The 23,321-nt window shown below is 39.4% G+C and overlaps 1 protein-coding gene across 1 annotated transcript in view; it reads right to left on the bottom strand.

Moving 5' to 3' along the window:
* Positions 1 to 23,321, bottom strand: part of LOC139736041 (dmX-like protein 2) — a 134,570-nt gene that overhangs the window by 513 nt on the left and 110,736 nt on the right. The window contains exons 23-36 of the mRNA XM_071646786.1: positions 22,792 to 23,025; positions 21,659 to 21,840; positions 19,679 to 19,949; positions 16,996 to 17,200; positions 14,592 to 14,712; positions 13,656 to 13,769; positions 10,197 to 10,235; positions 8,070 to 8,191; positions 7,063 to 7,240; positions 6,422 to 6,482; positions 5,617 to 5,747; positions 4,100 to 4,180; positions 3,246 to 3,390; positions 994 to 1,211 (exon numbers count right to left, since the gene is read on the bottom strand). Coding sequence (XP_071502887.1) covers positions 994 to 1,211; positions 3,246 to 3,390; positions 4,100 to 4,180; positions 5,617 to 5,747; positions 6,422 to 6,482; positions 7,063 to 7,240; positions 8,070 to 8,191; positions 10,197 to 10,235; positions 13,656 to 13,769; positions 14,592 to 14,712; positions 16,996 to 17,200; positions 19,679 to 19,949; positions 21,659 to 21,840; positions 22,792 to 23,025 — 2,102 coding nt within the window. The remainder of the gene's footprint in view (positions 1 to 993; positions 1,212 to 3,245; positions 3,391 to 4,099; positions 4,181 to 5,616; positions 5,748 to 6,421; positions 6,483 to 7,062; positions 7,241 to 8,069; positions 8,192 to 10,196; positions 10,236 to 13,655; positions 13,770 to 14,591; positions 14,713 to 16,995; positions 17,201 to 19,678; positions 19,950 to 21,658; positions 21,841 to 22,791; positions 23,026 to 23,321) is intronic.

Raw genomic sequence — 23,321 nt, forward strand, 5'->3', positions numbered from 1 at the left:
CTTTTAACAAAGTACTGAATAAAAATCTGAAATTCTATGCCCTTCCTGAAGTTTCATACCTGTTTCATATATGCTTTTATGAATGAAGGAACTGCATAAACAATTTGAGCACAACAGCTAGAGTTGATAGAGTACGGGTTGCTGAACAAAGTTTTTCACTTTGGCTTGCAAAAGAATTGGAAAGCACTAAAAGCACATGCCGATGGTGATGTATACATGTACATGATACAGAAGCCCCATATCAAACGCACAAAGAGCATGACAAATAGATTTTCTTTTGCAACAGTAGAATATAGGCATATTCAAAATATATCACATATTGGTTCATATAATCACACCTTGTCTTACCCACTTATAAATGCTAATTAATATTCTCAAGACCCAACATTATGTAGTTGAAAGGAGTACTTATAATGCAGTAATTGGCAGATTTGGATAAGAGTATATTGAAACCATAATTATACAGACTACTGTAATTCAAACTGAAGTACAACTTTTGTGAAACAATAAAATATTCAATATGTATGCACATCCCCCTTCCCCCCCCCCCCAAAAAAAAAGGGGAGATTTTTAGATACACATAGACCTAAAACAACCCTGTCCAGAATCTAAGTACAGCTTGGTACCATCAGCCAGATTATGAAATCATTCATATAGTCATTATACCAAAACATGTTTTAATTACTCTGTTCCAGCTCATAAAACCAAATGCTGGAATTCTCTAAGGAAGTTTAAATCCAGCCCAATGGCTACAGAAGCTTTTGCAAATGTAAATGCTGTAACAGTCAAGCAGTTATAATTACAAAATACCAGTGCCATGCCTACATGCATTCAAAGTTGGACGTTTGTTTGATAGTGTATGAGATGAATACCATGCATTTGTATGCACTAAAATTTGACTAAACCTTGGACTAAATTTAAACCACCTTTGTGAAATTGGGCCAAAGAGGCCATTTTTCCCATCACTGCTTCCCAGCTAAGGAGTGTACCCACCTTTATGTTGCCCTCAGCAGAGCCAGTGACAAAGAACTCCTCCATGGGATCTACACAAAGGCTACGGATGCTGGACTCGTGGGCCTGGAAGGTGTGGCGCAGCTTGCGCTGACGCACATCAAAGATGCTGACCTCCCCCTTCTTACTGCCCGCTATGATGGTCTGCTGACGGGGGCAGTAGAGGACCGACGGCGTACCGCCCTCGTGGCAGGAGAATCCTGGGGAACGGGAGGGAAAGGTGTGGCAGCATTGGTGAATAAACTCAAAAGGGTCTTCATAGCAGTGAAGTGGTGACATGACATTGCATATAATTACCTCAGCCAAGGGGGGAGGTAATGTTTTCATTACCGTTGGTTTGTTTGTTTGTTTGTTTGTCTGTGTGCAAAATAACTCAAAAAGTTGTGCACAGATTTGGATGAAACTTTCAGGAAATGTTGAGAATGACACAAGAAACAGACGATTAAATTTTGGTAGTGATTCGCAATTTATTTATTTTACGAAGGATTTTTGATATTTTGGCAGGTAGGGTCAATGAGTTCAAGCTGCGCATTTCTGAGGTTTTCATGTGCACTAAAGTGCGTGCTCTAGTTTCTGCTAGGGCGAGGCATGCCGCGCAGCTGAGGGTTTATAACGTAATAATGGCTTCTATATTGGGAAATCGGCCGATTTTTCAACATGCGTAATTATGTATGGGTGGAAATCTCTGATCTCTACGGAAGAGCAAGATCATTGGTGGAAAGTACCTGCTTGGCGAAGGTCTGTGCTCTCAGAGTGCTTTTCTACAAGTAGTTCAGTGATGAGTTCATGCAGAATATTACAAACTGACAAGAGGTTTGACTTGTAGAGGTACAAGAATAAGAATAGCACAAATCAAATCTTATAAGTTGGACTTTCATCTCAACATTAACAGGTTCAAAACTAAGCCAGGTCACTTGCTAAGGTGCAACAAAATAGCAGGCAATCACAATTGCACAAAACAAAGGCTCTAACACACCCCTATCACCTGACACTGGTGAATGGTGAAAAAGATGAATTCAGTGGTCAATGTATCATGTCATAATCATTGTTATAGGTTACTATTTACTTAAGCTGAATACCACATGCCTCTGGTGTTTTTGATGGAGGAAGATTATACTAATATGAGAGTAAGATTAACCCTAAAAAGACTGGGGGGGGGGGGGTTTGGGCCCCCCTCGACATTTTTCGCGATAAATCTGGAACGTAAAAATCTTGCGCCGCGACGTTTCATGACTTTTTTCTTTTAAGTCTTGCGCAACTTTTGAGACCAAATTTGCGGCGCCCGGGTACGCGGTTCTGAAGTTACGCAATATTTTGTAAGTGCATGTCAGAACCGAAATTGCTCAAAAACGTGATTTCATGTACAAATCCAATGCAAATTCTGTTTTTGACCAAAATTCATAAATGTATCATTATTTTTACTTTTACTGATCAAAATCAATTAATTTCATGTTCTTTATGATCCAAATAATGTCACTGATGATTTCCATCGAAAAAAACAATAAAAAACAAAAAGTAAAAAACAATGAAATATATAAGAAATTTTAAAAACAATAAAATACATTAAAAAAAAAATTTGATACTGCCATTTTTAAAAATGTACATTCAATAAGAATCCTAAACAGAGTAGCTAAACCAAAAATTAGCAGTTTTGGACCTTTGACTACAGATTTACAGCCATTTTTTTAAATTCATGCATAAATTAGCATAATTAATTGATGAAAAATAAATTTGAATATTTGTGAAATAGTTACCTATTCAGTTTTATAGATTACCTTGCGGGTGACGGGCGTGCCAATTTTCCTTGCGATTGTGCGGTCTACGGCCAAGGGGGGGCCCAATGAGCCCCCCCCCCCCCAGTCCTACGAGGCATCAAAATAGCCCAGTCTTTTTAGGGTTAAAGTAAATTCCAGAAGGCGGAGGAAGAGCTTAGGAGGGTTGGCTTCAGAAAGGAGGATGCCCCAAATCGGTAGAGATGGCGAGAAGGCGTGAGAGCTACTCCTGTGAGAGCTGTGAGGTTATTCCGGCCACCCTCATTATTGGGTATTGGGAATGGACCCAGATAAAAACTGGTATGATGATGTTGATATGATTTTACTTCCTAATGACTGACGAAGAGGCACCTGGAGCCAGAGTTTGATTCACTGCATTCTGATGCTGTCAAGGCTTACAAATGAAATAGCGTGAATTTTGAGAGGGCTAGTCACAGAGAGAACCATGCAGGTTTGTCTCACCATGGATCATGCACTTTCTGAAGGGCAAGAGGGTGTCCCAGAGGCAGACATTCTTGCTGTCCGTTGAGAGGCCAGAGGTCACCAGGAGACTGGACGATCCAAGGAAGGCGAAGTCGTAGGCCGTCTTGTTGTGACAGGCCATGCTCTGTATAAAGAGGGAATAATGGAAGAGGAGTTTGTCTCCATTTCCATCCTCCAAAAAGGTTCTTACTTTCACTAGCAGGCAAGAGGTGTGGGCTGTCGCTTGAGTTTTAAAGTCAATGCACTGTGCCCTAGCTTTGACCCTTGACACTGCCTATTACACAGGTCATAGAAGGGAGAGTAAGAGTACCTAGAGTTTTGAACATTCTCTAGGTTTCCCCTTAATTCACTTCTCTTCTTTTTTACCAAGTCCTCCTGAAAGTACTAAAAAAGAGTTCAAAATGATTCACGACAGATGTGCATGTAGGCATTACAATACTGAAAGACTCTAATACTACAAACCAAGTATGGCAGAACAGTTTGGTCTCATCTCACTTGGACAAAGCACAAATTTCAGGTATTTGATTTATCTTTAAGATTCATTAGCTTAACAGCACATAGGTTTATACAAGTAAATACATGCATGCAGCTTCAAATGTATCAAATAGATTGGAGGTTTCAGCTGCTTTTACACAACAGTAAAGATGGGCAAAGCATGTGAACTAATAAAGATAATAAAGTACACTGATGTGAGGAACAGTAGAATACATTCACAGACTCTTGTTCAACACATTAGTCAAGACAAGTATGTTATGCAACGTATCTGTAAAAAGAAAGTGTCATATTTTGGAAGCAAATGGTGTTAAGTAGGATTTTGATCAAAATCTGCTCACCCAGAAAGGTTTGGTGGCTGCTGGAGAGTTCATGCCAACCTGCCAGAGTGAGAGCTGCCCTCCGTCGTCTGCCACCCCAAACTAGCAGGCCCAACGTGGCGCGGAACGGAAACAATGGATAAAGGAGTGAAGGTTAGCTTTAGGGTTTTTGGTCTTGGATAAATCCTCATGGACGGTAAATCAAGATTTGGTACCTTCAACCACATTGGGACCCCCATGTCATAAAAGCGCCCAGAAAACAACTATTACCCTGACATACAAACTTGTATCGAAGCCTGCATGGCAATGGTTTTCTAACAGGTACTCCAGGTACTCATCTTTAAATCTGAAATCAGACAAGCAATACAGATAAAAAGGCCTTACTTGAGGGTAGTCATGTTACAACCAAGACTTAGCAGCTGTCTGTGAAAGTCAATCACAATCATCATCTACAATCAGAACAAAATACAGGATATGAACATCGTGCGATGATCAGGTTCTTGACTGATGCTCATAAGCAGCTGGTGCAAGTGCCAGTCACATGACATCAATGCATGCAGTTCAATAGTTCGTTCACGTAATATCAGCAATCATTATCAACTTTGTGGGACTATCACACTAGTACAGCCAAGGAGGTACTAGGCTTGCCTAGTACCTCCTTGGTACAGCACAGTGCTCTTGTGAGGAGGTTTAACAATGCTTCCTAGACCTGTGATGCTAGGATTTCAAGAGAGATTTTGAATTCTGAATTAAAACATCTGAAGCACTTCATAATGTCACAAAATAAGTAACGGAGCTTGAAAGAACCAAACAGCAATGTGGAACAGCATAAGCACGATTCTGAGGATTTGAAGCTCGTACAAGCCTTGAGTCATATAAGGGAGACTATTTGACCTACACTTTAGAAGGCAATCAGAGAGGGCAAATGAATCATACTTGGGATTAATCTGGGCACAAATATCCAAGAGATCCAAATTTCTGGAACACACATGAATGTAATGTAAAACACGATATATTCGCAGTATGAAAATTTTGCGAATTGGAGCTGACAGCCTTTCTTCACAGCATGAAATTTTCGCAAATTGCCACTGGCATCCAATGCATATTGTGTAGGCAAGAACTTTCGCGTGCATTTTAATTTCGTGAATTTTGGCGCTCGTGAAATTCGCGAAATTAAAATGCATGCTAACATTTCTTGTTTTACAGTATTTAAGTCTTATTTTCTTTACATGACACATGTTACCGATGTCTGCATCAGATTATACTACTCTAAGAGTCTAGACTATCCGATCATTACAAAAAATACACACATGCAGTAATTTCTAATCTCATCCTATATTAGCAAACTCTCAAGATTACGACAAAGCACCTAAAAATTCAAACAGTGAGTCTGCATCAGCACTGCTGTAATCTCTATTATCAGATCAAGGAACATACAATCTCATCTTAGGTTTGCAATTTCTGAAAATTAAGACAAACCACCTGATATTTTAAATAGTGAGTCTGTACCAGTGCCACTGCTATGTATCTCATCATACCTTGTTGCCTTGGTCGTTGAAGTCAATCTGGGTAACCTTGGGGAACTGGCCGGGTGCCCTGTGGGTGTACAGCTTCTGGGAGTGGCCCCATTCCCACATGTGAACACTGCCATCATTGGAGCCGCTCAGATCTGGTCATTGCAAGGGATTGCACCAATTAATTTCATGAATTTAGTGTATGTATGTCAGCAAACATTCTGACTTTGAGGAGCAATGCACTGTGTAAGCAAAAGGGTGAATTTCTTAACAAGCAATGTGTATGACTAAAAAACTCTCCCAAATCAACATCCCGTGCATATAAATGGATGCAAGATATACAACAGGAAAACAAAAAACAAAACAAAACAAAACAACCTGGCATAACTCCACTGGTTTCATATACCATCAACAGCCATTAGTTGGACTGAACTTGTTTGAAGGAATTTAATTGTAAGAGAGAATAAGTAAAGCATGTCATGCCTTTGAAACACCTTCAACAAGGTAAAAAAACATTTTTTTTCTCTCTCTCTATTTTATGAACATGTATGATTAATGGCACTATAGCAACAATACAAAAAAAAATCTATGTTACACTACATGCATGGGGCTATGTGGGATAGTTGGGGGCACCAAATACATGTGTAGGATGACACCAAAGAATTTTAACCCATTGAAGATGAGCTAATTTTGCTATAACGCACATTTCCAATAGACACCTGCCCGAGTATACGAGTATTCTCCTCTGTTCAAATGGTGCCAACTGTGTGCATTGTTGGCACTGCACCCCTTGCTGAACTCCAAAGATAACAGAAAGAAATATACTCACAGTAGGGCAGGTTTGGATGTGCGGCCAGCTGTCGTATGTGATAGAGTGGTCGATGGGTTATCTGGAGTGGGGGAAAAGATCAAAGTAAAGACGTCAATGTTAACCAAAACAGGTAGCCAATTTAAGAATTAGTTAAAAAGTTCAAAATTAAGAGGCTTCATAAAATTCTGTGATTGAAACAGATACCTACTATAAGACCGGAAACATTTGTGGTGTGAAACTTTAGCAAACTGTAGCCAACATTCTTTTTCATGGCACAAAACTTTTGCTTATTGCTGACCATGAAAAAATTATGACTATACTACATGTACTACATTGTGTATACAAAAACTTTCTAATGCATCTAACTTTTTGCAAATCATGACTCCTCACAAAATTCACTTAAAAGATTCATGCACACAAGCATTTCTGGTTTTATATAACCAACAAAGATCGTGAGCTCAAAAGAAAGGATTTTTTTTTTCTCTAACCCACGAAAGGTTGATAATAAAAATAATAACAGATTCTAAAAAATAAAAACAAAACAGCTCCAAACCAAAGAGATGTGGTTACTGAAACTTTAGATGGATTAATTGATTGACATTTGAGATAGAATGAGAACTCTTAAGATGGGAACCACCTGTGTGTGGTGGAGAACATACCACATGGGTGCTCCTGCCCGTCTGGGCTGGGGTGGAGTCTGAGGGGAAGGCTGGGTTGAATCCACCGGGAGGCATCTGAATGAACGGCGCCGACGTCGACTTGTTCAGGGAATGACGTGATTGCGGAATGCTGGCCGGCTGCACCATTAGGAAGTCGTCCTCAGTGGGCGTGTTCCTACTGCGCAATGATAACACAGAATATGACGGAGAGAGCGATACAAAGATATATCATCTTCAAACATGACCATGATGCACAACATTATATTCAGAATGCATATCACCTTGGAAGTGACAAGACATCGTCGGTGTATCTCAATTGGCTTATATTACAAAACCTCCTGACTCAATTTCGAATACCAAAATATCTGATTTGAATTTTAAATCATTACATATAATTATAATGTCAACTAAACAATGCTTCTACATTTTTTGATACCAGCATTGATGGTATTTTGTGAAAATGTAGTAAACATAAAACAAATTTTTGCTGTCCTGAAAATTCATCATTTTTTAGATGCAAGGCCTAGTCACTCCAAGGACAATACAGCACTTTTAGTAAACATTTTTATATGGTGTGATATATAATATATATATATATATATATATATATATATATATATACACACTATTGACTCTGCAATTTAAAGTATATTGTTTCAATGATGATCTGTAAGTTCTGTTTGTCAATGGCAGAGAGAAACCTTCTACGAGTTGCTTTCACATTGCACAAGGGCAAAATAGATTTTCATTTCTGAATGCATGCATTTAATGAAGGTACAGCTATTGATATGTGGCAAAATATTTTTGCCTCACCGCTACTTTGTACGATTTCCATATTGCTGAATAACATCCTGCTAGCAATAAAAACAAAATATGGCTCAAAATGACAATATGAGCTGTTCTGCCTATCTCAGAAATAGTGGGACATGTTGAATGCATGTACACAGCCTTGATATGGAATGAGAGAACATTGCCAGTCAACTCTTGTTGTTGTTTCTGGTACAAACCCATTATTGGAGTCATCTATGCCTTCCTCCATGATGTAGGAGTTGTCTGGACTCAGCATGAGGGAGATGTCCAGCTCCAACAGGCCGCGGTGAGTGGAAACGACCACAGTGGACGGATTGGACTGGTCAGGCAAGGGGAAAAGTGAGGACAAGTAACAAATGAGGGTGAAAATGTAAAATGTAATATAATACGTGGGCTTTTGTCGTGCCCACTACTTGCATACACATGTGATGTGCACCTCTTGCACACTCTGCTACATAAAAGTTATAAATTTCTTTCTGGGTATGTTGAAACTCTAGCATTCACTAGAAGAGTCTCACAAATATTGTAGATACACTACCATGTATATGTAATTCAGGTGTGCAAATGGCAAGTTGGAAAATCAAAGTGCAAGATAATAGAAGAAGTTTATTTTGAAAGGTAAGCACCTGAGCAGAAGAAGTAACTATACTTCAGAGGCACATTTACAGTCAATAGATCACTGCACACTGACACGGTCATAAAAATTTGACTATTTTGTGTAATTTCAGTGTGTTTTTTCCTGCAAATTGTTAAAGATGGAAGATCCCAATGTTTAAATATTTTTATTTTTCTCAAGGTGAATCACATAGAAGTGTTCTCTTCATGATTATTTAAAAGAATATTGTAAGTCTATCAAATACCTACAATAATTCTTCATCTAGCACTTAATCTGTGTTGCTCATTTACCAACAGACACTAAAGTAACTTTGTGTAAAGTTTGATAACACTGTGATTTTTTTTAATGAATGAAATATTGGTAAATGTGAATTTTAACAGAGGCCCCCTTGAATAACTCGGTATAGTCAGTATAACCAAACCGCCATAGTTAGATGTATACATCAGGAGAGCAGTATTTATGTGGAATATAACAAATGGCATTAGAGCTTTCCCCTGCACCAGGGCTGGCTTCCTGAAGATGGGTTATTTCATGTACTTCCTCCTTCATTAGGTAGATTTAATGGACGTAATGCAAGTTTGTCAGGATACATGATGTTAGAGTTTCCAATAAAGAGATGAAAAAAAAAAAGAGCAGCTGTACATACCAATGAAACAAAAATAAAATGATTTACTGGATAAAAAAAAAAATTAATGAATCATTGGTTAAGATGAAATACTTGATAATACCCAGTGGAAGTTGTATAAGCAATTTATGTTAATTCCCCATTCTGCCTTGATATGATAAATACCCTATATACCTATTCATTTAATGGGAGATAGAGATTGACTGGACACTAACAATCCTCTCTGTGTTCCAGAAAATTATGAGTGTGGGGTGTAGTATTCTTTTTTTCACAACACTGCTTTCAAGATAGATTTGTGCCACATCTCATCAAGATTCAAAGAACATGCTCTTCAAACCTTGTCATACTGTAAATCCAGAAATGTTTGTGTACATGAAACTTTCATATATTGCACAAGGAGCCAAGATTTATGAAAGTAAAATCCGTGCAAAAGTGTTTGTCTACACAATGCATTAAATGCCAGTGGCATTTTGTTCTATGCCCCCCCCCCCCCAAAAAAAAAAAAAAAAAAAATCTATCAGCTCCAATTCCCAAAAGATTCGCAAAAGTTTCATGCCATGAATGTTTCTGGTTTTTCAATACAGTAATCACTTCTTACCCTTCACTTTCATATTTGCTAGTGTTTCCCCTAATGCATAATCCAGTATTAGATGAAAGCTAGAACAGCTACACTTTGTATCTTGTTTCATATATGTATGTGTCTTGACTATGCAAAGCAGAATTATTACCAAGGTAGTCAACTTTTTTGCATTGACTTTCTGTTTTAGCATCAGCTGATGTAAACTATGAGCTACATTGCAAGATATTTCTTCTTTCTACCATTGCAAGAATGAGATCATACTGCAGAAAAGGCACACGTACATGTAAGTCATGCTTGATCTACACAATCATGCAATCTCATAAAATGAAACGAAGATCAAAACAAAACAAAGATCAGCAGCATAGAATGTATTAGTGATGAGCGCTTCTTTGATCTAAATTGTCCCTTCACCCGGCGAAAGGCTTACAGGTATAGAAGGGGGTTAAACTGAAAGGCTATTGATACATCAGGTGGCTCGTGCAGAGTACATTAGTGCTACATACTTGGAACTCGCCATTCATTGAAATGTTCTTCCAGTCGGCCTGAGAGGATTCAAATTACGAAAGCCATTGTGACAGGAACACCGATGAAAGAGTCAGGAGGGGAAGAGATGCGTGGGACTCGCACTCATTGTAACTCTTTTCTTAGTCAGAATTTCCTTCACACCGTCAGACTGTACCACAGGTAGTTTGACCACTAATTAGCATGCACTGACATTGTTGTAGGGCTTCTTTCTTTTTTTTCTTAAATAAAGAAAACAAGGATGTTCCTATCACTGCATGTGTTGGACAGCAGTGGGTTAAAGATACTTGTCATTCCAGAATGAAAAAAATGATTGAAATCAGAAATATAAAACTTGCACTAGAAGAGTTTGGCAGAGAAGTAAAATGAATGCATCACAATATCACCTTAATGTGATTGACAAACTGAAGGTGAAATGTGTGTCATCTCTGACAATATACCGGTATAACAGACAAGAGAAGTATAAAAACACAACATGCTGTACATTCATAAAGTAAAAGGGGCAGAGGGGATATCAGACTATCCATTCCTTGAAAAGAGAAATAGAATAATTTGAAAGAAGATATGACAAACTATGACTGCAATATCACAAGGGGTCAAATGCAGTATAATGATATATAATGCATTCCACAACAATGCCAGACAAAACTGAAGTCTGTGCTATATGATGATATACTGATTAATTGATTGATGTGTGATGAAAGAGCCACACACACCGATTTTAATAGGGAAATGAACCTGTGACTTTAATAATACCCCCCCCCCCCCAAAAAAAGAAGAAAATAACAATAAAATGAATAAACAATCATGAAATTTTCTGTGCATGTTTAAAGGTCCAGTCAGGAAAGACAACCTTTCAAAAACACACACAAACTGGAAGCAGAAAGTCTGTCTTTCTTTGACACCTAACTGCAATGTAAAAGCTCGAGTAGTTCCGCATAGCTGCCCTTGCCATGATCAACATTGAATTCTACAAACTTCTGTAGTTTTCTTTGAAACATGAAATGAAATATAACTGCTTTGAAGTATTACACACTTTTTAGATTTCTTTAAACTGCACATCTGTATGTGCACATGTCTTCAGAAGTGTTCCATAGTCAGTTTTGATAATGTGTGTCAAAAAAGTTTGAATTGAACAACTCATGGGCCAACACATAACTGTCATGTATGCAACATTCTCATTTTGTTGATGGCATTGGAAAAGCCTAGACCCATTGTGACATGTCAGATCACAGCACTGTCGTAGATGACTTACACAGAATCTTTGGGAAGAATACCTCTCCTTTGGTAGGGCATAACACAAAACACAGAATATACACAAGCATAATTTGGAGAATGGTCTATTATATGTAGGAGGGTATGGAGGGTGTGGGGCGGAGCTACGTTTGCATCTAGGCAAAAGTAGGGCACTGAGGGGAGGGGCCAGGTAACAATGCATAGCACATGTGATGAGAAGATCAAGAATGCTACAAGCCTGTACTCAAGAGTGCATTCTGCAAAAGGCACACCCTTCAGACATGGCAAAGACAGCATACAATCATTCTATCAGGATTTATTCTGATACTTTCTTCGCAGTCCATCCCCCCCCCCCCCAAAAAAAAAAAAAAGAAGAAAGGCTAAAGATAGAACAAGAATGCATTTATTCAAATTCGTGAAATTCTTCCGTCGAGATGTTTTCATTGCAACTGATTGACAAATTGCCCTACATCGACGTACAGTTTGTATATGTACGGCAATTTCTCAATCAGTTGCAAGAATGCATTTCCATTACAAAAAACCCATAAATCACTTGGGTCACTAGTCTATATACCACACATTTTCTCCCTTGACTCCTTACCAGCCAGAACCCAGTTGTTCCTACACAAGGTCTGCGAGGATTTCAAATTCTGGGGTGGAATGGATTACATGCTTTGAACACTATGTCCTCGCATCAGGTACATTGTATCTTTGATATCATGGGGCATTGCAGGGAAAGCAGCTCTCCTATTCAATGTCTAGCAAGGTCTAACCATGACAAGTAACAAAAACTTGTTAAATCTGGTCAACTGGACTTGTAGGGGTGGCATACAATGAGAGAATGGACAGTTTTATATCTCATCAGAGTTGCTTCTTCAGCTCCGTCTGACAGGCCAGCAGCAAATCGCTGCTATTGGGTGAAAGAGCATGGTCAATGCCTCTATTGTCTCAGAGAAGGGGGGGGGGGGAGGGGTGTTTAAGACACACAACAGGGAAATTCCTGGACATCAAGACAACAGAGGCATTAATTAGCATCTCCTCTTTGACCAGCAATGGGGATTAACCACCTGCCAGTCTGGGCTGAAGAAACCACTCAGACAATGTATCAAATCTATCCCCATTCTGGTTTCTGCTCCTCAGTCCAGTCAACCAGATGCAAGCAGTTTTCACTAACCTGCATGAATAAAAATCCACACCGACATCCCAAATTTGACATAGAATCCATTACCAATTTTACCGTCAAATGGAACATGTCTCCCCATTTTTCCCCACCAAACATGGACATGTTTCATTGCTTTTATACACCCGATGATCACAAACCATGCAATTTTCAGGCATACGTACACAAACACAAAAAGCTTATTCCTCATTGTATCTCAGTCAGCCAACACAATGCAATCACAAGCTATTTCATGCATTAGGTTCAAGCACTTTGGGATGGTCATATTAAAAATCATCCAGACATTACATCTTCTTTTAATACGATAATGAAAAAGGAAATGCTACTTAAGCACACTACATCATTAAAATAAAAATCTGTTACTAGTAGTTGTGCTTTGGTTTTGACACAATGTCTTCCATTTTAATCCTAATTGTAGAAAAAAAAATGGTATGTATCTAAAAGATTTGTAAGGTACTAAGGTGACTGATTTAACTATCTTACAAATGTACTACAGTTTGTGAAGTGATTAACTATATACTAAAAGCTATATACTTACTGAAACAATCCAGACATAGGCACTGATGGTTACGTAACTGGTTTGTGCTGTGCTAGTTCTGTGTCTGAACTAGAGCTTGATAGCACTGCATTCACTCTGAAGTTAATTGCACTGGTAGTATTACAACTGGCAAAGCCTATTGCACAACTGCATAGTTCTAGCCCTCTTTCTTAGCATCAACAGCTCAAAATGGCATAAAAATTGTGTATAATTTACTTGCCTACAGCTATTAGGGAGTTAAGAAGCTGCATAATTTCCATTCATTTCATACAGACAGCCACAGCTCTCCATGCTCTCACAAACCATTTAACATACAAAACATGGGTCAGTGCAAATACTATGCATTCAAAGACTCTACAAACACATGGGCACCTATGTATTATACAGGGGTACTGAGACTATGAATGCAAACACATCTCTTGACACTTCACCAAAGATTCGGCTGAAAATTTCAGGCTGGGAATTTGCTTTCTTTCCCCACTTTACCTGGTTGAAGCAGAAGGCTGAGATTTTCTCCTGCTCCTTGTGGATTAGTCTCGCCTGGCTAGCAGCCTGGGGAAGGGAGCCCATGGAACGACTGGGACTCCTCATGGGGTCATTCTGGAGCAAAGAGCAAGCATGAAAGACTCTTTTCTCATTGGGCAATGAATGATTATGACATCATAACAGCAACTATTATTAAACTTATCATTCTACCATTACCATTACTATTACTCTTGGTCATAAAAGACTAAAAATTCTTCTTCTTCTTCTTTTCCTTATGTAGGACAATGACTCCATACATTTTCTTTTTATTTTAAATAATGATGGAGATGAGGATAAATCACTGAAAAGAGAACATAATAACATCGGCTGAGAATGACAAGGGCGTTAAGTTGCCACAAAAGCCATAGTGTCTGAGGCAACTTAATGCCCTTATTATTCTCACCTGATGATAGTAAGAATCATGATGTAATATTATTTTGGGTATCCAGACTATAGGACGTGTGTGTCTGAAAGTGACTAACTTTGATGGATGTACCAAACACAGCATACATTGTAGGTCATTGTCTCTCTAAATGTCTTAGGAAATCACTGTCCAGCAAAATTCCTGCGATCTTCAGCAGACAGTCGTACTGTAAAACCAGAAATTTTTGTATACATGAAACTTTTGTGAATTTTGTAAGAAGCCAAGATTCGCAGAAGTAAAATGCACATGAAAGTGTTTGTTTACATAGTGCCTTGAATGCTAGTGGCAATTTGCGAAAGTGTCATGCTGCAAAAAAGGCTGTTGGCTCCACTTAATGAAAGTCTCATGCTGCAAATGTTTTTGGTTATACAGTAGGCAACATCTCCTTGACTTAAAAAAAGACAAGCAAAGAGCTCTAGAGCCAAGCCAAAAATGGATGATCACATCATAGCATTTAGAATCTCCATTCTTACAATGCCATCCATGACACTGCCCTTCTTGAAGATGTACTTGATGAAAAGCTCCTGAATGCTTTCCTGTCTCACGAGGAAGTTCCAGAGTCTCTTGGCGGGAAGCGTCGATTTGGAGTCACTCCTAGAGAAGGGTGAAATGAACAGAGGGTACACACGTTGTTTAATAGGAAGCTCAGTAACATATTCAAGACTAGTATCATAGATGGGTATGTTTGAATGGGAAAGGGGAAATATGGGAAATGAACACAGGGCCTGCATGATGCTTTACAGGAAGCTCAAAAGTATAATCAAGACCAGTACTATAGATAGGTATGTTTTCATTCATTCATTCATTCATTTATTTTTCATTTCCAACAAAAACATATAAATATATTACAAAAATTGAATACAGTGCATAAATTTCATCATACAAAGTAAAGGATAAATTTACAGAAAACTTGTAGGTATAGGAAAATGTTGGAAATGGGGAGGAATGCTAAAAAGCTGAGCTTGTAGGCTGCATTCCCCCCACACGTAATACAAGAAATTATATGATCGATAGACTGATAAGCATTGAAAATGGATGAAACAAAGAAACTAAGACAAAAAGACCTATAACCTAACTTATCCGAAACAAAAACCCTGAACAAATCCCTACACTAAGTCGCTGTCATGCCAGAAAAGAGAGGAGAGAAACAAAATAGTATGTGTGTGTGTGTGTGTGTGTGTGTGTGTGAGTGTGTGTGTGTGTGTATGAGAGAGGGGGGGGGGGGGGGAGAAAGCAGCTTAATGCGTGGTGTGAAGATAAGAGAAAAAAAATAGAAGGACACGAGAGGTAGTGGATGGATGGAGCCGCTTAGCTGTAATTCCAATAGAATATAAGGTTGGATTTTACACTTCTTTGCAACCAATAAAGAATCAACAATTCTTATAACTGTTCAACATATTTTTCTTCAGATTACTCTTAAAGAACTTAAACTTGGAGATGTCCTCAAACTGTTAGAAAGGTTGTTCCAATATTTAGGTCCAGCAAATGTAAACATAGATTGTGTAAACATTGTTCTAGTTAAAGGCAGATGGAATTCATCTGAATGACGAGTTGGATATTTATGGAACGAGCGGTTTCTCGCAAACATGCTTGTGAAGACAGACGGCAACAAATTATTAGAAAGTTTATATATAAATTGGCCAAGACAATAATAATAAATATCAGTTATCTTTAAAATTTTGTTTTCAGAAAATAAAACATCGGTGTGGGCTCTCCAAGAAACATGACAAATTATTCGAAGAGCTTTTTTCTGGAGACGGGACAGTCTGTCGAGATATGATGGATGTGTGTGCCCCCAAGCTATGATGCAATAATTCAAATAAGGTAAAATCAAAGCTGAATATAACATTAAAAGGGTGGGAATAGAAAAATAATATGTAACTCTATTAATAACACCAATATTTCGAGATATTGTGTGACAAATACTATCAATATGTGACTTCCATGAAAGTTTATTGTCAATAACCAAACCTAAAAACTTCATTGATGCAACTTCATCTATAACTATATCATCTATTTTTATATTATTAGGAAGATTATTTAAAGTATTACTAAATAATATACATTTAGTTTTAAGAAGATTTATAGACAACTTATTTGACCTTATCCAACAAAACAATCTCTTTAATTCAGAATTTAACAAATCCACCAAAATATGAGGATCTGAATGAGAAAGAAAAACATTAGAGTCATCAGCAAAAAGTACAAAAGATAAAATATTAGAAGCATTTATTATATCATTTATATACAAAATGAATAAAAGAGGTCCCAGTAAACTACCCTGAGGTACACCACAGGTGACAGATTGGTTGCAGGAGTTTTGACCAGATAGAAAGACATACTGTTTACGATCAGAGAGGTAACTCCTGAACCACTCCAAGGCCTTGCCACGTATACCATAGTGACATAATTTATGAAGTAATATTTTATGATCAATGGTATCGAAGGCCTTGGAGAGGTCCAGGAAGACACCCACTGTGTGATGAGCCCTATCTACTGTTTTGGCTACTTTTTCAATAAAGGTATACTTTTTCAATGACGGTGAATAACTGAACTTCAGTGGATTCAATTTTGTATGAGGTTAGATTCAAGATTGAGAACCAAAGTGATAGAACACAAAATAAAATTAATACTCCTTTTTTTTTTTTTTTTCTCCAGAAAGAAAAATTGGTGATTTTCAATGTAGGACACCTTGGAAGCAATATACATTCAATTCCTAATTTGGGAAACAATATCTGGGTGTGATGTCAATTCTGCAAAGTATCAGTTGATGTCAATATTACGTGAAAATAAAACCATTGTGAAATAGATGATGTAAACGATTACAGTGCTATAGTTAAAGACAGAGAGATAGTGATAGCGGATGATATATGATACCTGAAGGGGGTGTTGGAGGGGTCAAGCAGCCCCTTATATCGCAGGATGGCCGGCCCACTAAGCCCTGTCATGCTGCTCCCGGACGTCTCTGAGATGAAGTCGGGCGGTGGCCGTGCGAAGAGATCCAGCTTGCGCACACAGGCCTGCTGCCATTGCTCCAGAAGTTTGAGCACAGAATGCATGATGGGGGAAGCCACAGGTAGCTCTGTCACGGTGTAGGTAAAAGAAACAAGAGACCCGCGGGTCTAGCGCTCACCTGAGTATCGCAAGTTCACCTTTCACGCAGTCACTAATCTAAATTATTCACAGCTCTACCAAAATTTGACCAGGCATTCTGAAGTAGAAGATGAAAATGTACAATAAGGGCCCAAATTTTTAAAGATTCCTTAATTTGGGGAATTGGGGGCCCCCTGGGGCCCTCTGGGTGGGGCATGGTGCCCATTTTGATAAATTGAGATCCTGACCCCCTAAGGATGCTACCTGCCAAGTTTGACGAAAATCTATCGTGAGGTTTTCAGGAAGAAGATGACAATGTACGATTCAGGCCCCCATTTGGACCTTCCTAACCAACCAACCCCCCCCCCCCCCCCCCCCACCCCTGCCCCCAAGAGGGGCACCCCTGGATCTCCTATGAACAAACTCAAAACTACAGTCATTAATGTACTCACTCATAGTATTATCTTAGCTGTATAACTTCTGATTCTAGAGAAAATTTTTAACGATTCCTTCATTTGGGGGGTTTGGGCCCCCCTGGGGGCCCCCTGGGTGGGACATGGTGCCCATTTTAACAAATTGAGATCCTAACCCCTTAGGGATGCTACCTGCCAAGTTTGGTGAAAATGGGTCATGGGGTTCTAAAAAAGAAGATAAAAATGTACAATTTAGGCCCCATTAGGACCCCTCCTCACCTCCCTCCCCTGGGTCCCAAGGGGGGCACCCCTGATTCTGCCATGAACAAACTTGAAACTGCAGTCATCAATGTACTAACTCATAGTATTAACTTAGCTCCATCACTTCTGGTTCTAGAGAAGAAGATTTTTAAAGATTCCTTAATTTTGGGGGATTTGGGCCCCCTGGGGGTCCCCTGGGGGCCCCCTGGGTGGGGCATGGTGCCCATTTTAACAAATTGAGTTCCTAACCCCCTAGGGATGCTACCTGCCAAGTTTGGTGAAAATGGGTCATGGGGTTCTCAAGAAGAAGATGAAAATGTACAATTTAGGCCCCATTAGAACCCCTCCCCACCCCCCTCCCCTGGGTCCCAAGGGGGGCATCCCTGATTCTGCCATGAACAAACTTGAAACTACAGTCATCAATGAACTAACTCATAGTATTAACTTAGCTCTATCACTTCTGGTTCTAGAGAAGAAGATTTTTAAAGATTCCTTAATTTTGGGGGGTTTGGGCCCCCCTGGGGGCCCCCTGGGTGGGTCATGGTGCCCATTTTAACAAATTGAGTTCCTAACCCCCTAGGGATGCTACCTGCCAAGTTTGATGAAAATTGGTCTTGGGGTTTTCAAGAAGAAGATGAAAATGTAAAAAGTTTACACACGACGCACGACGGACGACGGACGACGGACGACGGACGACGGACGACGGACGACGCACGACGCACGACGCACGACGGACGCCGGACGAAGGGCGATCGCAATAGCTCACTTGAGCCTTTGGCTCAGGTGAGCTAAAAACACCACAAGAAGCGTTACAAAGGCATAAGCAATATAAAGAGTATCCTCCTTTTTCAAAGAACGCACAATATGAAGAGCATCCTTCGTTTTTACAGGTTGGTCCTTACAATGGATATTTCTACAGTAAAATGAAGACAGGATTCAGTGCGTACCTTCCAGAAATACATTCCTGTGACATCAAACTAGAAATGTTGGTATTGGAATACTTATCCTAATCCCTGCATTCAATAATTCAGCAGCAACACCTGCAATCCATATTCACGCTTTAAGACTAGAAACATTAAAGGGAGGAATAACCGAGGCGAGAGCAAATGCACACAGGAGAATGCCGACGGTGCTATGAGGACTACGGCAATATAGCATCAGCAGCAGATTACCGACACATTGCATCCACCTCCACGGGGTGTGGGTCACACAGTCCAAGAAATTACAGGTCAAGTTTAAAATGTTGTTGGCATGATAACTACAATCAATTCACCTTTTAGATTATCATTACAATCAATGCGACAGATATCATTTGGAATTTACAGCATTCACATTTAATGTAATGTCATCACTTACACGTATCAAGCATCAGATAGCGCACACTTCATTCTTGACACGATGATACCAGATATACAGTGTACACACAGTGCAAGTAGTAAATAAGATTCCCAGTAACTGCAACCTTTACTGTTATGTTCACATAAATCTTCACAAACAAAAGCAATACCAGTGTAAGTACAGCTAGCCTATCAGAATTGGTTTTGTAATCATCATCCTTTATCATCATCATTCATCATTATCCTCAATCCTTAGTCATCATACATCAGACATTCAATCATCATCATTATCATTGTCATCATCATCATCATCATCATCACCATCCATCATTATCACCATCCCTCATCATCATCATCATCATCATTATCATCGTTGTCGTCGTCGTCGTCATTCATCAACATCCATCATCATCATTATCACAATCAATCATCATCCATGCCACCATTGAAGCTCACCTGCCAGCTCTATCCCCACCAGAGGAAGGAATGCCTGGAGTTTGTGGAGGACCAGTTTGACCACAGCGTACCGCATCAGGCACCAGCTGTAGGAGTTGTTGTCCGAGTGCTCGGTCTCTCCCGGCAGCGGAACGCCGGGCCGTTTTCGTCGGTAGGGACCGGTGTCATCGTAATCGTCATCATGGTCCATGTAGTCCAGGTCCTCATCGTCTGAGCTGTCACTGGCACTGGAGTCATAGTCAATGCCAGTCTGGTTGGGTGGGATGTAGGGCTGGCAATTATAGAGGGGAGAGAGAGAAAAAATGAAGATAAAGCATTACATTCCCCTTTGTACTACTGTATACGCCGTTATTTTCGAGAGGGTTTTATTTTCGCGAATTTCGCGAGCTTCGGGCTGATCGCGAAATTAAAGACACGCGAAAATATTACCCCGTCATATCTTATGTACAAATTGATGACAAAATGCATCCAACACTGGCCGGACCAGAACACGGCTGTTACACCGGCAAGTACGTAAACATACTATATTACCAGTACGTACGATATGGTGCGACAGATTGTGGAAGTGCAGTACGATGCTAAACATGCATTAAAATGTGCAGCAAGCAATCTCCGTGCTACGTTAACCTAAGCAAACAAACACCGGCTCGATGTGGTCTTGGGTACGGGTGAGGCCTGGCTAGGGATGCATGTAGCCCAACCAGACGCCGTGTGCGCAGGGCCATGTATAGTTAGGATGCATGTTACCCCGACCAGACGCCGTGCGCAGCTAGTGCGACACTAAACTTGTGTACAGCGACAGGGCGCATGTAAAACTTTTGCTAGCGCTAGCGCAGCTCTGAAACTTTGTCATCTATCTATTTGTTGCAACATTTGGTAGGTACTGAGTACAAAATGTCTTGTGAATGCCGTAATTGTTTCATTTTACAAATCTACTGTGTCTTTTTTATTTTCATGTTTGGGAAGTCACAATGCAAATGGAAAAAAAAACAATCGTTACAAGTACGTTGGCAAGTGTTTGAACATGTTTCTCTGGCTTGGCAGTAGACCCTACTACTAATCGTGAATTTAACAACACGCGAAAATGCCACTGATACCGTGATTCGCGAAAATATCTGTACGCGAAAATATTGGCGTATACAGTATTTAATCCTGTGCATACTGTCAGGAGCATGCTAAATAAGTATCATCAAATGCATGCACTTTAGCATGGCATATTCATACACATTGTTGCACCTTTTCTTCCAATATTAGTATGATTATTATGCACATACTCAACATCTACACCCTCAAGAAAAAGCTGGCTCTCCACTGTTATTTATTGGGTAATGACAAGAAAACTGTCACACCTTTATAGCACTTCCAATGAAAAATCCTCACTAAAACACACAATACCTTTTCCATATCCATTACGTAAAAATAAAGGAAGCTTTTGATGACATTAGGTCACACTGGATGCATCACATAAACCTTGACGTGTACAAGGTACAAAACTGACAGCAAAGGCTACAACATTAAAGGGAAGGTATAGTTCTGATTGAGACAGAGATTCAGGCTTTAACTTTTTGTGAGACAATTAGAAACCACTTTTATGAAATATAAAAGAGCATACAATTCTGAGGGAAATTAAAAGTTTATTTGATGAAAAATGGTTTTGAAATGGCTGAGATATCCCTGAAACAAAGTAAAATAAAGTGGTCCTAATACAAGGTGGGACCCCGATTTATTAGGACAGCTTTGTTCCTGGATATTTCAACCATTTTAAAACCAATTTTCATCAAATAAACTTTAAATTTCTCTAAGAATATCCTTTTTGATATTTCATATGAGTGGTTTCTAATCATCTCGCAAAAAGTCTCCATCTCAATCAAAACTATACCATCCCTATAGCAGCATTAAAATCAGTGGAGAAGGGGTTTGTTGCACAGCCTGGAAACTTACAGCCTTACAGCCTGGGTTACAGGCAATCAGTCCCTTTACCTTAACCAGGAAGTAATCTCTGATGCTGGTCTCTGGAGGAACAAAGACCTCTCGAAGCACCGGTTTGTCATCGGGGGCTGCAGAGGAGTTGCGGCCCATCCTCGCCTTCCCCATCAGCCTCAGGGCTAGTCGGTCCCGCTGCTTGGCAAGTGTCTCGTCCCCGCTGGATGAACTGTGTGAAGCTGCAGAAAGAGAGATAGAGAAGATATCATTTTGTTTCATTTGTCTCACTCTCTCACAGAAATGTGTGACTAGCCAATAAGCATGATGTGTGTGGGGTTTTTTTTTGTTAGTCAGCATTTATTCTGCTTTTACAGTCAAAACAGAAAATACAATTAAATTACTGTAAAGAATTACCGCAACATAACTACATTACAAAGGAGCAAAACAAAAGTGCAATCTCATATAATACTACAGCATAATTACAATAAAACATTTACGGTTGCATAAATCATAAAAGGCTGTGCATTTGATTCAACAAGGAATAAAATGTTTTGATATGTGCGCACCCAATTTAGTACAGTAATTCTAACATACATAAAACCAATGTGAACTGTGTTGCATTTGCACATACAAATTTGGAAGTCTGTCGTACATACTTTTCACACATACGAAAGCTCATGACATAGTCTGGAGAAAATTTTGTCTCTAAGCGGTCATAAAGTTATCCAACTGCAACTCCTGACATTTATTTACCATTACCAGGAATAATATTGGGGGAAAGTAACTGTAAAATCCAGCAAAAAAGAAAGAAGAAGAAATCTAAAACCTTTATTATTAATAATGGTATGAAGACATTATGTTGTGCACAATATTCCCTATACTTACATACAAATTATATCACAGTGATCTCATAGTTTGATGGGTAGACTACTATTTTTCCATTCTATTTTTTTTTTTTGGGGGGGGGGAAAGGGGAGTTCTTGTGTACTGAAAGCGAACTATGCAAGATGTTTTTTCTTGCTTATTTTCCTAAAATTTTAGGCAAATTTTTGTCATGCAGTCAACAAAGAGAATAGACAAAATTATGTAATCAACATCTTTTGGTAATTTCTTGTAGACTTCTGGGCAAAAAAAAGTACCATAACAGGGGAGCAGAACAGGATAAGGTGGGTTGAAAGAAGCAAACTTACCTAGCAATTTGCTCTGGGCAACCACTTTCGCTCCGCCCCCAAAGACAGAGGCCCATGTCTTGTCGTTGAGGTCGTGGCCAATGAGACGGAAGAGTTCGTTGGCGTTGTTATTGGCCAGGGCGTGGAGCAGCAGGCTCATGTAGACGGCCAGGAGACCCTCGCAGAGCTGGATGTTTGGTATCGGGATGTCATCGTCCCTCTCGCTGGCAAGCAAGGCTTGGTACGTGGCCACACCTATATACGAGTTTGGGGAAGATTTGGTCTCTATTGATAAACTCCTCTTTAATCCAGCTGGAATGATGTCAGAGTCAACATTTTCCGACAATCTGTCTCAAGTTTTAAATCTACTCTCTCAAAATCTTTTAAAAAAAAATCTTGATGTCCAAAATGGGTGTAGTTCACCTACAAAAATGGAAATTTTGATTTTATACTGCAAACTTTAAGTAAGTTAAATCTCAATGTGCAGGGGTCATGGGCTTGACTCAGTGGACAACATTCAAATTTATAGATAGTATACTCCAACACATCAA

Source organism: Diadema antillarum, unplaced genomic scaffold (genome assembly GCF_040938485.1).
Source record: "Diadema antillarum isolate AM-2024a unplaced genomic scaffold, OU_Dant_1.0 seq00000620_RagTag, whole genome shotgun sequence".
Taxonomy (NCBI): Eukaryota; Metazoa; Echinodermata; class Echinoidea; order Diadematoida; family Diadematidae; genus Diadema; species Diadema antillarum.